Source organism: Zingiber officinale, chromosome 2A, assembly GCF_018446385.1.
Source record: "Zingiber officinale cultivar Zhangliang chromosome 2A, Zo_v1.1, whole genome shotgun sequence".
In the NCBI taxonomy this organism is placed as follows: domain Eukaryota; kingdom Viridiplantae; phylum Streptophyta; class Magnoliopsida; order Zingiberales; family Zingiberaceae; genus Zingiber; species Zingiber officinale.
Genome location: NC_055988.1, coordinates 133,715,408 through 133,729,757, shown reverse-complemented (window position 1 = coordinate 133,729,757; position 14,350 = coordinate 133,715,408). Strand labels below are relative to the sequence as shown.

The window sequence follows — 14,350 nt, the reverse complement described above, 5'->3', positions numbered from 1 at the left end:
GGGCAGAAGGCGAAATACTCATTTTAGCGGTTTCTTCATATTCAGTTTTAATAGAACATTAAAACGACTTTTTAATTAGGAGGCATGAGATAAAATATATACAGATTAATATATATATATATATATATATATATATAATTAATCTATCGATCTGACCAATATCTTATATATATATATAATTAATCTATCGATCTGACCAATATCTATGGGACGAAGCGTGAGTTAACTGTGGTGGGTCGGTTTAATTTTGAACGATCATAGATTGTGTGTCTAACATGACTCGCTGTCGTATGTTTGGCTGCTACAGCCCAAACAAATCCGGTAGGCTGTTTTAACACAAATTCCAACTAAAACCCTAAAGCCCTTCCGTCTACTACATCATCTCTCCTCTCGATCACCAGCGGCTGCTAATTCTCAAGGGACTCTCTTCCGACTGTATCTTCCGTATTGTTCAGGGATGGAGCACTTGGCCGCGATGGAAGAACGCCTTGTAACCGATAGGTTGAGAAGAAAACTCGAAGATGTGAATGTAGCTGCGAAGAACTTGCTGGATCCTGTTCAAGATCACGTCAACTTCAATCTCCAAGTAACCCCCTTTCCTTCTTGCTTTTAGGGAAAATTTGTTTTTTTTTTATTGTGTTCGCTAAAAACATTTACATTATAGCAAGCGTACTTCAAGTGCGCGTACGAATGCTTTGACCGGCGGCGACGGCAGGAGGAGATAAACAACTGCGTTGAGCACTGTAGCATTCCGGTAGTTAATGCCAACAATCTGGTGGAGACAGAAATGGCCAAATTCCAGGTTTTCTTTCTGTACTTTTATATCTCTAAGGTGCAAAATATGTATGCAATATTACCTTGTTTTGTTTGGACATTTATTTGTTCATATTAGTTTTGATGGTAATGCAATAGCTGAGCAATAATTATTTGTTAGATTTTTCTTTTCAAATGTTTTCTTAAGAAAATTATGTTCCATGATAGTCATATTATTCGTGTTTTAACATAGGAAGCGTGAAAAGGAAAATATTATTTAAGTAATAATAGTTATCATTAAACCAACTGCATATTCTTTATCATTCGGTTGCCCCTCAAAAAAAAATCGTTACATGGTGTATTGGGCTAGGTTATGCTTGGATGATTATGGAGTAGAAATCGACGTTAGTGCGATCAATTCCTAGGAAGCTTAATTTAAGGAGGAGGTTGTAGATATAGTTATACACTTATACTTGAGTTAGGTTTGACTTGAGTTGGTTTGAGTTTGATGTGGATGGCTAAATTATTAACAAAATGTTTAAGATAGATAAAATTGATAGTCTAACAAGCCCCAAAATCCTAATTTCCTGAAAGATAGAAGTCTAAATGGATCTTGGTAAATGAGAAATTTGACAGGAGTGAACTTCTGGTAAATAGAAGTCCAAGAGGATCTTAGCAAACGAAAAGTCTTAAAGGAGTGAACTCTTGACAAATGGAAGTCCTGAGGGACTGAACTCTTGGTAGACAAAATTCACAAAGGAGTAGACTCCTTGTAGATGGAAGTCTAAGTGGATCTTGGTAGACAAAAAGATTTGTAAGAGTGAACTCTTAGCATATGGAAGTCCAAGTAGATTTTGGCAATTGAAAAGTCCCAAAGAGTTAACTCTCGGCAAGATAAACAATCCTAGAGGTGGAACTCCTACCAGCTTTGAGGGATGACGAAGGTAACCTATGTGTCTAAAGAGGTGATACCTTAAGTGACTGTTATTAGGTTTCCTTAGAACTCTATTATAAGAGTGAAGAGGTATTGAGGAAGAAGCATGATCAATATGAAGACATGTTAGATGAGTGACTCGAGTGACATTGTAGTTGGGTGGGAAGTTTTGAAGGAGTGAACTCCTAACATATGAAAGTCCAAGTGGATCTTGGTAAACGAGAAGTTCCAAAGAAGTGGACTCATGACAAATAAAAGTTGAAAACTGGATTTTGGTAAACGAGAAGTCTTGGAAGAGTGAATTTCTAGTACATGAAACTCTAAAAAAGTGAACTCTTGGTAGATGAAGGAGTGACCTCATGGCAAATGAAAGTTCAAGAGGATCTTGATAGACGATGACATAGTTACCTTCTCTGTGTTTGAAGAAGTGCTAACTCAAGTGATCCAGATTAAGCATGACTCGATTACATAGTTCTATGGATGGGGGCCTATCGAGGAGGTCTTGAGGGGGAGGAGCATGATCAGAGACATATGAGATGAGTCAATCAAGTGAAATGTAATTCTTACCTTTTTGGATAAAAGTTTTCTATTTAAGCATGCACTCAGCTAGAGAACATATGTTTTAGTTTAAAGTGACGAATTAACTTAAGCTTAAGCAAGTTCAGTTAGTTAATACTTGCAGACACTATAATCAATTGCTGACTTATTGTTTGAGAATAGAAGGGGTTCTAATTTGGCTTGAGTTGATTGAGTTAACTTATTTGAGTTGATTATTGAGCGTATAAATTTGAAATCAATTAGTCAACTCTATTGACTATCTTTGAGTTGATTATTTGGCTTGGCTTGAGTTGATTATTGGCTTGAGTTCATTATCCATGGATCCACTACATGGATCTATCCCTCTATTGAGTTCCCTATGAGACTATATTACTAATTATATTTAAATCAAATAAATAATCAAAGGATCATAATATGGTACCATAGTTAAGAATTGTTTGTTTTTCTCCCCGATGATGAAAGGTTGTGTATATCGAGAAGGATTTTGTTGTATTTTCTTTATTATTCACTAAAGATTGATGATTATTTTCTATTTTTCTTCCTAAGAATTTAAAATGTCTATTTTGAAAAATTATGGTTTATTGTGGTTACCTATGTTATGAATAGTTGGCATGTGGTTGAAAGGTGACTTGTTACCAAAAAATTATTTGCACAAGTCTCTTCTTTATGGAAATTAGGAAAACACTTTACACAAACATGAAAACACATTATAACCACATCAAAAGTAAATCAACAATGAACCATCACAAGAGCATTTATCACAAGTATTTAGCAAAAGAAATGATGCCTAAGAGTTTTGATGTATGTTGCTAGAGTCATGTTTAAAATCTATTAAATTCAAAATGTAGCTTTCAAATTGAATCTAACTGTTTGCCCTTTTAGGTTTGGGATTATTGTAATTGGAGGTCAAAAGCTAATATTTCAACCTCATAACTACTACATATGAGAAACAATAAGTTTATGCTGCTTTTGTTATGCCACGTGGTGGGGTCGAATATATGGATCCTCATATACCATTAACCTTTATCTCCGACTAAATTATCATCTATATTTAAATACATATTTTTGTGTTTATTATTATTAATTAAGTCTCCTTTGGTATTTCTTTCTTTGTTTAATATGCATATTTGTCAATAGTTTCACATTGCTTAATTGAAATATTTATTGGTCGTCTAAGTTAATGCTCGTACTATCTTAAATAAGTTTGTCAAAGTTTTCTCTCAATAGACATAATTATGATTTTCTTTCTAATATTTTTATTTTTTTATCTTGTCCATTCTCATTTATCCACACATCTATCTTAACATTTTCATCTCTACGACTCTCATCTTTTTCTCGTGTGTTCGAATTATAGTTTAACATTCAACTCCATATAATATAGTAGTCTAACCGCCATTTTTATTGGTACTTTACAATCACAAAGAGCCCCCCATTTTAATCTTCTTGCTTGCATTCTATGTAAGATATCTTTCTTAGTCCTTCTATCCTTTTGCAAAAACAATCCTAAATATTTAAAGCTCTTAATTATAAGTAGCATAACATTTCCTACCGTAATAATTGTTTATTATGTCACATATTACTAATTTTAAATTTCACATTTTTTTTATTCTATTAAGTTTAAAATCTTTCACTTATAAGAAACGTTTTGGTTAATCCGCTTGGAGTCTTTACTTTTGTCAATATATTCTCATATATATTCTTAATTATTTTGATATACGTTACACTAACATTTTTTTCTTTAATTCTCTATAGAATTTCCCTTAGAACTTTATTCTAAGAGCGAAGAGGCATTGTGAAAGAAGCATGATCAATGTGAAGACATGTTAGATGAGTGGATCTAGTGAAATTGTAGTTGGGTGGGAAGTTTTGAAGGAGTGAACTAATATATGAAAGTCCAAGTGGATCTTGGTGAACTAGAAGATCCAAAGAAGTGAACTCATGACAAATAAAAGTTGCAAAGTTGATTTTGGTAAACGAGAAGTCTTGGAAGAGTGAATTTCTAGTAGATGAAACTTTAAAAAAGTGAACTCTAGTAGATGGAGTGACCTCATGGCAAATGAATGTTCAAGAGGATCTTGACCTTTTCTGTGTTTAAAGAAGTGCTAACTCAAGTGATCGAGATTAAGCATGACTTGATGACATAAATCTATGGATGGGGGCTTGTCAAGGAGGTCTTGAGGGGGTGGAGCATGATCAGAGACATATGAGATGAGTCAATCAAGTGAAATATAATTCTTTCCAAAATGAGATGAGTCAATCAAGTGAAATATAATTCTTACCTTTTTGGATAAAAGTTTTCTATTTAAGCATGCACTTAGCTAGGTAATCAATTGTTTGAGAATAGAAGGGGTTTTATTTTGGCTTGAGTTGATCGAATGACAAAAGAGTTAACTTAAGTTATTTGAGTTGATTATCGAGTTGACAAATTTGAAATCAGTTAGGCAACACTGTTGACTATCTATGGATTAGCTACATGGATCTCTCCCTCTATTGAGATCCCTGCCAGACTATATTACTAATTATATTAAAATCAAATAAATAATCAAGGGATCATGATATCGTGCCATAGTTAAGAATTGTTTATTTTTCTCCTAGATGATAAAAGGTAGAAGGTTTTGTTATATATTCTTGATTATTCACTAAAGATTGATGATTATTTTCTATTTTTCTTCCTAAGAATTTAAAATATCTATTTTGGAAAATTATGGTTTATTGTGGTATCCGTGTTATTAATAGTAGGCATGTGGTTGAAAGGTGACTTATTACCAAAAAATTATTTGCACAAGTCTCTTCTTTATGGAAATCTAGAAAACACTTTACACAAACATGAAAATACATTATAACCACATCAAAAATGAATCAACAAATAAACCATTACAAGAGCATTTATCACAAGTATTTAGTAAAAGAAATGATGCCTAAGATTCTTGATGTATGTTGTTAAAGTCATGTCTAGAATCTATTCAATTTAAATTGTTGCTTTCAAATTGAATCAATTGTTCGACCTTTTGGGTTTGGGATTATTGTAATTGGAGGTCAAAAGCTTAACATTTCAGCCTCGTAACTACTACTTATGAGAAACAATAAGTTTATGTTACTTTTTTTATCTCACTCAGTGGGGTCGTATGTATGGATTCTCTTATACCATTAGCCTTTATCTCCTACTACATTATCATTTATATTTAAATACATTTTATTATATTTATTATTATTAATTATGTCTTTTTTGTTTTATATGCATATTTATCATAGTTTCACTTTGCCTAATTGGAGTATTTATTGGCCGTTTAAATTAATCTTCATACCATCCTAAATGAGTCTCTCAAAGTTCTCTCAATAGGTGCAATCTTGATTGTCTTTCTAATATATTTTTTTTTGTCCATTCTTGTATGTCCACGCATCTATCTTAACATCTTCATCTTTACGACTCTCATTTTCTTTTCATGTGTTCAAATTATAGTCTAACATTTAGCTCCATATAATATAGTAGTCTAATCGTCATTTTATAGAACTTCTCTTTAAATTTTAGAGGTATTTTACTATCACAAAGAATACCTGACACTCGTATCCTTTTTAATATTCTTGCTTGTATTCTATATAACATATCTTTCTTTTGCAAAAACAATCCTAAATACTTAAAACTCTCAATTATATGTAACATATCATCTCTTATCGCAATAATTGTTTATTATGTCTAATTTTACTAAATTTAAATTTCACATATTTTCTCTTCACTTTATTAAATTTAAAATCTTTCACTTTCAATGTTTTCCACTAAGATTTGAGTTGATCCTTAATTTAACCATTTTTTATAAGAAACGTTTTGGTTGCTTGGAGTCTTCATTCTTGTCAATATATCTACGCTAACACTCTTCTTTTCTATAATTCTTTGTATACCTTGATACTCTATTATAAGTTATTTCTCAGTCAACGAATATTGTGTAAGTCTTGCTTCTTTTTTCGATATTTTTTCAATTAGTTGTCTAAAAGAGAAGATGAATAATTTCCATTGTCAACTTTTCAAGCATGAATTCAAATTGATTTTCAGTCATTGTGGTCTCGTATCTTTTTTCTATCACTTATTCTTAAAGTTTCATGAGACTCATTAGCTTAATGTTTTTATAATTCACATAATTTTGCACGTCTTCTTTTTTATATAGGGGATTAGAGTATTTACCCTCGATTGATTAGCCATTTTTTTGTTTTTAATATTTGGTTGTATAACTTTGTAAGCCATTTAATATATGTTTCCCTAGGCACTTCCATAACTTTATCAGAATATCATTTTATCCAGGCATTTTTCAAGTTTGTATTCTATTTAAATTTAGTTGTACTTATGAAGTTTGATTTCTACTATGAAAATTAAAATTTTTATACTTCTTTGACCCATAGATATTTAAGGCGTGAAGCGCCCAAAAGTGCATAGGTGTTGTGGAGCCTGAGGCGCTTGGAGCCAGGTGGGGTGCATGCCTTACCGAAATAAAGCGCTTTGGGTATACATTTTTACAATTCAAATATATATAGAGAATTTTTATCAAAATATTTTATCTTCGTAATCAAAATCGAACTTCAAATTAAAGAAAAAACAAACTTCAAATTAAATCCTTAAGGAAAAGAAACATTTATGATGAAATAAAAGGAGAAAAGCAAGAAAGTATAGCCAAATCCAAAAGACTGATGTTGATGTTGTATGCGAGAAAAGAGTTCACGTTTGAGAAAGGAAGGGTGGGGAGGTTGGTGTTGATTGTTTAGGGGAGAGGAATAGTTACAGTGAAAATTTGTGAAATAAGTTTGCAAGGAATTAAGGGAGATTGATATTCATTTTCTAGGGGAGAGGAAGAGTCACGTAAAAAAAAGTGTCGCATGCATGTATGCAACCTAATTAATTTAAAGGGTAATTAAAGATATGGATTGAGCTTTTAATTTTTTTTAAACATTAATAAAGCGAGGAAAATTGTGCCTTAAACTCTCAAAAGGTGCACGCTTAAGTGCGCTTCATTCAAGTATGGTGTGCCTGGTTGTGCCTTGCTCCTAGGCGCATCCAGGCGTGCACTTTTTACAACTATGCTCTAACCTACTTAAATTAATTAAGTTTATACTTAATTTTCATTCAAAAGTTGAAACGACCTCTATTTTTTTTCCTTATAATTCACTAGTACCCTATTATATTTTTCTTTAATGCGTCTTATTTGAGTAATATATCTTGTAATTCTCTTTCTCACTTTAGCTTATTTTGTATTTAGTTGTTGATATAAACATTTGAAAGTTTTATTCTTGGTTTCACTCATCCCTTTCTTGACTTTTTTTTTGACTACTGTATATTTTTTAAGCTCTCTTCGTTCTTATAAGTGTATGATAACTTTCAGACTTATCATTTTCCCTCACTTTTTCTTGTAGTTTATTGTTTTATCATCAAGATTTTTTACTTAATGATGCATATCCTTTTGACTCAAAATGCTCTTGAACATTATTTTCAAATTTAATATTATATTATATTCAAGTCGTTATGTATTTATCTTAATACTTATCCTCGACTCTTCCCTTAAATATACTTTACATTTCGTCTTTTAATTTCTATAGCTTAATTCTAAGAGTCATGTACATTTTCCTCTATTGATACTATACTTAAGGCGCATATTAGTACTACTAATATATGTTGGGTTGTTAAGTTTTCTTGACCTTGCAATATTTACAATTTTTTTTTATTATGACTTATTATTGGTTTATAAGCTATCGTAAAATCCAACATTTTTCCTTCTTCATTTCTTATCCTAAAATAATTTTATAATTCTCATACGCCCTATCATATTCCTCATTTTTTTACTCGTACATGCCTATTAGATCTCCTCATGTCTTCCTAAAACTTATATTTGATGTCTTTATCTAATCCTACTTAAGATATATATATACTAATTATATTACTAGTTTCTTTTGCTACCATTATTTTGAGAATTATAATATTATCCCCTTTCGAATTACTCCTACTATTGTTGCTTTATTCCTTTGTAAATACCAAGTATGACTTCTTCTTCTATCATTGTATCTACTATCTCTATTACTTTACTGGTGAGAGTCCATATCTTCCATGTTTTAAATATAAGACAATTGGTATTTTATAATGTTTGTTCTTATTCAACCTATGATATGATAATTTTTACATATTTAACACCATACTTAAGTTCTCGAATGTCGCGATTCTTGTGAGACGTTGCAATTGGATAATGCATTTCATCTTTTTTTTATAGCAATTTTATTTGCAACCCTCAATCTTTTTCACTCGGACTTTGGATCGACATTGGCAGTTGTGTGTGTGTGTGTGTATATATATATATATACACACATTTTAGGCAATGGGTACCAGTGATTGAAATGTCGTTCCATGCCGGGTGGCACGAACGATTTTTACTGTTTTGACGTGGGAGCGAAATCGGTACTATACCCTGACAATTTCGTGTGGCGTCATCATGTGCGTCACACACGCGTGTCGTGGTACGGGTGGGTTGAAGGCATCCCAAAAGTGTCGCAGGATGCCTTTGACGTCGCCAAAAGCGCCCCGTGATGTGATGTTACTGTTTGGAAGAAAATTAAAATTTTCATTTAATTAATCCAAACAATTCCTAATTTATGTGTGATATTTCAAAGAGACTTTCATAAATCCTAATTAAATTATCTCAATAAAATATATAAAAAATATATTTAAAATTTTAATAAATTTTATTAATTGATATTCTGATTTTTTTAAATTTTAAATTTTATTTAATTTTAAAAATTTATTTATTTTTTGAATAAATCAGATTTATATTCTAATAATTTTTTTTACTGTTTTAATATTTAATTGATATTATGATATTTTTAAATATTTTAAATATTTATTATTTAAATTAATAATTAATTAAATGAATAAATAGTTAGTTAATTTATATAATTATAATATATAAAATAATATCTTTGTATTAATTTATCTAATTATGATTATTTAATCCGAACGTGGAAGAATGATAGAGTTGAGCTAAGCAGAATATTACAAGAACCAATGTTTTATTCATGCCACTTCTTTTGGTAGTAAGGTATATTACAATGTGTCAATTTTAATTCAAATTATTGATAGATCAATTTTCTTTAAAGGAAATTATATTTAATTATTTTTTCTAACAATATTAAGTTATTCAATAATGAAGAACTTACGTAAACTCAATATATAACTTATTTTTAAATTATATACAATAAATATATTTATCTAATAATTGCTATATATAAATAAAAAAAATCGAAATCATATTAGCACGACACGATATTGAAACTGTAACGTTCTGATCTGGGATCAAAATCTCGGCACGGATTAAGATTTTAAACCTTGATGAGTACAATCTAGTCGTATTATTCTGTAACAGGAACTCATGGAGTCATGTTGTTTCTCTTTATGTTCTGCATACCATGGAGTTAGTCATGGTATTTAGTTGTGCACAAAGGTAGGAGCTAAATGTAAAATCAGTATATTTCTGTGAGCACTTGAATAATCAGTTTAAGAATCCAAAATTACCTTGGATCGAGGGTTCTTAATTCAAACTCACTTCTGATGCAAAAGTTCAATGTAATTAATCATGTATATTAATCTGATATCTGAGTGATTAAAAGAGATTCTGTATGCTATGGACACTACTCAAGGAGCATATACATATTTATCCTTTTAAAATAATGAAATAGCATAGTATCATTAAAAAAAATTTAATATTGCATATATGCTAGTATAAATTTATCAATATCCAATAAATACCATTAGCTTGAATTAGACTTAGTTTAATTACAATAATATGACCAAAATGTTCTTATGATAATTTGTCAATTGTTTAATTTCAGTTTTCCCTCATTTTTTTATTTTATGTTTATTCAAATGCCATTCCAAAAGATCTAAAAATCATTTTAAAATATAAAAATGTCGAGAGGTTGTCAAATTGAAGTTCAAGTGGAGAATAGTTTTGGTAATTTTGTTAATTGTGAATCGTAAGGTTCATGTTCAAAAGATAAATAAGTAAAAAAACTACAATACTAAGAATTTATAAGAACATCTTGTTTAATCCCTATTATGATTAATACAGAACATTGCTACTGTTAATAAGATGCATTATATAACTAAAGAGTCTGAGGGTTATCATATTATAATGTTAGATTAATATCTTCAAGATATTTAAAATTTTTATTTAATATTTCTATCACACTATTCTCTTTATTCAAACTGCCATCACTCGCTTCATCGTTATTTAGGTAACTATCAATTTCTCTTCTTTTCTCTCAGGTTCTTCCTCAATAATAATCAACTACAAAGAGAAGTCTCTGACATCTTTGATTTAATAGGTTAGCAACTCATTAACATCTATTGTTAAACATGAGGGTTGAGGACAGGGGCATCTTTTTTATCGAATAGCCTTAGGAATAGATGAGGATTGAGCAGAATAGAGTGGAGATGTTTTCTGCTTGAATTCAGAGGAATATAGACATTGTCGAGTGTTGCTAAGGATAAGGGCGGAAAGACTCTAGTTAACGTCAATTACTAAGGACACTCAAGTATGTAGACATTGATGTCAACATCCTTTGGTCAATGATTGGTTATTGAGGATGAACATTGAGAGATGCCCTTTGGTTGAAGATGCACTAGAAAGAAGCCCCCAAATCTTTAGCCTCTAATGAAGTAGCCTTTGATGTGGGATGGGCTGCAATTAATGAGCCTTTGATGTGGATTAGCAAAGGGTCGAAGATAGTGCGAAGTGTTGAAGAAGAATCATCTTTGTTTTATTCTAAATTAATCGTCCAGAACTGTTTATTATCTATTCAACTACATCTTGATTAGTTGCTAAGCGCATGATTAAAAATCGATTCATTGGTATTAAATTGTTTCAATCCAACCAAGTCTTTACACTAAAGATTCACCCATATGGTTCAAACTAATTTGACTCAAATCAAATCGAATCATGCAATTTGAATCATGAACTACATGATTCTTGTAATTATAACTACGCAGTTGGTATCTGCATGGATGTTTGCTCCAATAGGTCTTGGGGTAAATTTTCAGTGGTTGCAAAATATCACCTGACCTTCCCCATGTGAAGGGTCGTTGTGCTAGGGCAAAATGCCTAGGGTGATAAACGAGCCGAGCCGAACCGAGTTTTGGGGTGTTCAAACTTGTTTGATAAGGTAACCAAACCAAACTGAGCTTAAAATGAACCAAGCTTTTAAAATGATTATTCAAGCTTGGCTTGGTTTATTTTTTATGAGCATGAGCTTGTTTGAAACTTGACTTGAGCTTAGTTCGTCTAGATGTTATCGAGCTCTTAATTCGAGCTTGATTGTTTGTTTGAAACTTTTAGTTGTTTGATTGGTTATTGAGTTCGAGAATTCAAATTTATTTGTTTATTTTATTTTATTTTATTTTATTGTTTATTTTGCATATTGAAAAGAGTTCTCGAACATTGTTCATGAATGTTAACTAGCTGAATACATATGCGTTCAAGCTTGCTTGTTTAGTTTAACGAGATGTTTCAATTAGTTGTTTAATTAATCTTGTGTATATTGAACGAATATAAATAAGTTTTTACCAAGCCGAACACCAAGCTTGTTCACGAACACGTGGTTTATTTACAACCCTATTAAATGCCTCTCGTGATTTCTATGGGGCCAGCTATATTGGGCCGCTTGGGTGAGAGTGATATCACCTTTTTAGTATAATTGCAAAATTATAATTTGAAACCGCAAATATGCAAAATAATATGTTCCTTCATAATATTACTCTTTACCTTGACCAAATTGTCATTTTTAATAGCCCTTCACCTATATAACAATGAATTTCTGTTTTAGTTGCTTATATCTTTTACCATACAGGAAAGGTTGAACCGGTCTTTGATGGTCTGTCAAGACAAGTTTGAGGCGGCGAAGTTCCAAAAACTCAAAACAGATGCTGCAAATGACTTGGAGTCCTGCGTAAATCAGGCAGTTGATGACAACTTAGTATCCCTCCCCCATGTGGTCGATCATATCAAGTCTTCTTTCTCCATAAACTGAAGATTTTGTTCTTGTTTTCAGGGTTTGGCCCTTGTAAGTTGGGACCTGCTATTAAAAAAAAATGATCAGGAACTATTTAGACGGATGAGTTTACAGGAAGCATGCCAGAAGAGTCTACATGTTTGTGTTGCTTGATCTTTCATTCAACTGTTCATGTAGCAGGCCAATTTTTTATGACATACGGATAATTCTTACGGTTCACCTTTAGTTGCCAAAACTTCTTGAAGCTGGTTCTTCATTTTGATTCATAAAGTACTCAAATTGGTATCTATGTCCAGTATCAATTTTCATCTCTGTTATGCCTTCTTCAAAGTTGAGATATATTGGACACTTGCAAATTATTGCCGTCAGGTGTTCAGATTGCTTGCGAGGTGAGACGTACCTGAAAAATCTCCATTATCTCTGTTGTAAGTGTGTATGGTGGGATGGGAGGGAAAGGAAAAAGAGAAGAGGGTGTTCAATTAGTTGCGTTTGAAATAGGATAGAAGAAAAGCTAAAATAAATTATGAAAAATTTTGAGTACCCGTACCATCATAGGTTAACCTGATTTGGCTCTCCAACCTTTAAATGATGCATGACTCCCATCTTTCTTCTTCCTCTTCACTTCCTTCTCTCCAAAAATAGCAAAAGAAATAAAGGATTTCAAAATCTGTTGAAAGAAAAGAAAATGATTTTAAAAGACTTAAAAAGCAATTAAGTTTATTTAAAGTGTCGAGACTTTGATACAAATTGTAGAATTGAATCATGCGATAGGGGATGGGATGAATATTATTCATTTAAATCTTTTTTTTCCAAACCAAAGTCAGTGAAAATACAAAGTATGAAAGATTCGGTAGATTATTTGGTTCATAGTCCAAAGCTTACGATTCTTTGGACTATTTCGAATAGACAATTTACTAATGTTCTCCTTTTTGAAACATTTTCGGAAGAGGGAAGCCCAGACAAAAGATAAAGAAGGTAGTAATAAGCTACTATCCTTTTAAAGTAAATATAAGTATTTAAAATATATTGACAATGTGAAAGTAGAGTTTTGTTATAGGTTGTCGTAGATCCTTTCAACGTAGCAGCAACAATACTTGCACAACTTCATCAAAAAAAAAGAAGAATACTTGCATAAGCTGGATACCTGATGCCAATTAAAAAAAATAATACTTGCACAAACGGAACAACAGAGAAAGAGAGATTGTTGAGAAAATTGTTATACTAAGTAACGGATCTTGAGACTCTTATGTTTTTATATGGCCGATTGAACCCAATCAGATCTCACCATCTCCATACTTGAATTGGGGTTTTCCTAGTTGATTGAATGTCTTATCAATCAACTGAAACCCTATTCTTTTTTTGCCTACTCTGGTCTGATCAAATCAATCTTGCAATCCACTTGTTTGGTCGACTGATCCTCTTGATCAGTCGACTGAACTCCAAAGCTTCCTTTACTATTTGGTTCGATCACATTCGATCTATGCTTTCTATATGTGTTCGGTCGACTGATTCTCTTAATCAATTGTTTGAACTCTTATTTCCTTTTGGCTTGGATCAGGTTTGAACTATGCTTATCTGCTCAGATTAGTAGATTGAACCACCTTGTTCATTCGACCGAATCCTTTGATGACAAAATCTTTATTTTTCTATAAAACAATGTTAGCGCAAAATAATAATAATAATAATCCTACAAAATAGAGTTATATATATATATATATATATATATATATATATATATATATATAGAGAGAGAGAGAGAGAGAGAGAGAGAGAGAGAGAGAAATGTTAGCCTGCGGTGCATTTCTTGCGGTTTTAGTGCGGTTGCCTTCCTGATCGGTCTGGTGACCGATCAGGGAACCTCCTGATCGGTCTGCAGACCGATCAGATCATTTTCTGATCGGTCTACAGATCGATCAGAAGTTTCCTGATCATTTTCTAAACCTCCTGACCGATCAGGAGGTTTCCTGATCGGTCCAGAGACCGATCAGGAATATACGTGGACTAAACCACACCGATGCCGCAGCATAAGCACCGCAGGCTAACATTTCTCTCTCTCTCTCTCTCTCTCTC

The 14,350-nt window shown here is 31.8% G+C and overlaps 1 protein-coding gene across 1 annotated transcript; it reads left to right on the top strand.

The window, feature by feature from the left end:
- The first annotated feature begins 320 nt into the window (after positions 1-320).
- Positions 321-12,536, top strand: LOC122040049 (protein FAM136A-like). Its single transcript, XM_042599421.1, has 3 exons — positions 321-586; positions 665-802; positions 12,119-12,536. Exons 1-3 carry the CDS (start codon positions 458-460, stop codon positions 12,296-12,298), a joined length of 447 nt encoding a protein of 148 aa, XP_042455355.1. The 5' UTR covers positions 321-457; the 3' UTR covers positions 12,299-12,536.
- The last annotated feature ends 1,814 nt before the right edge of the window (positions 12,537-14,350 follow it).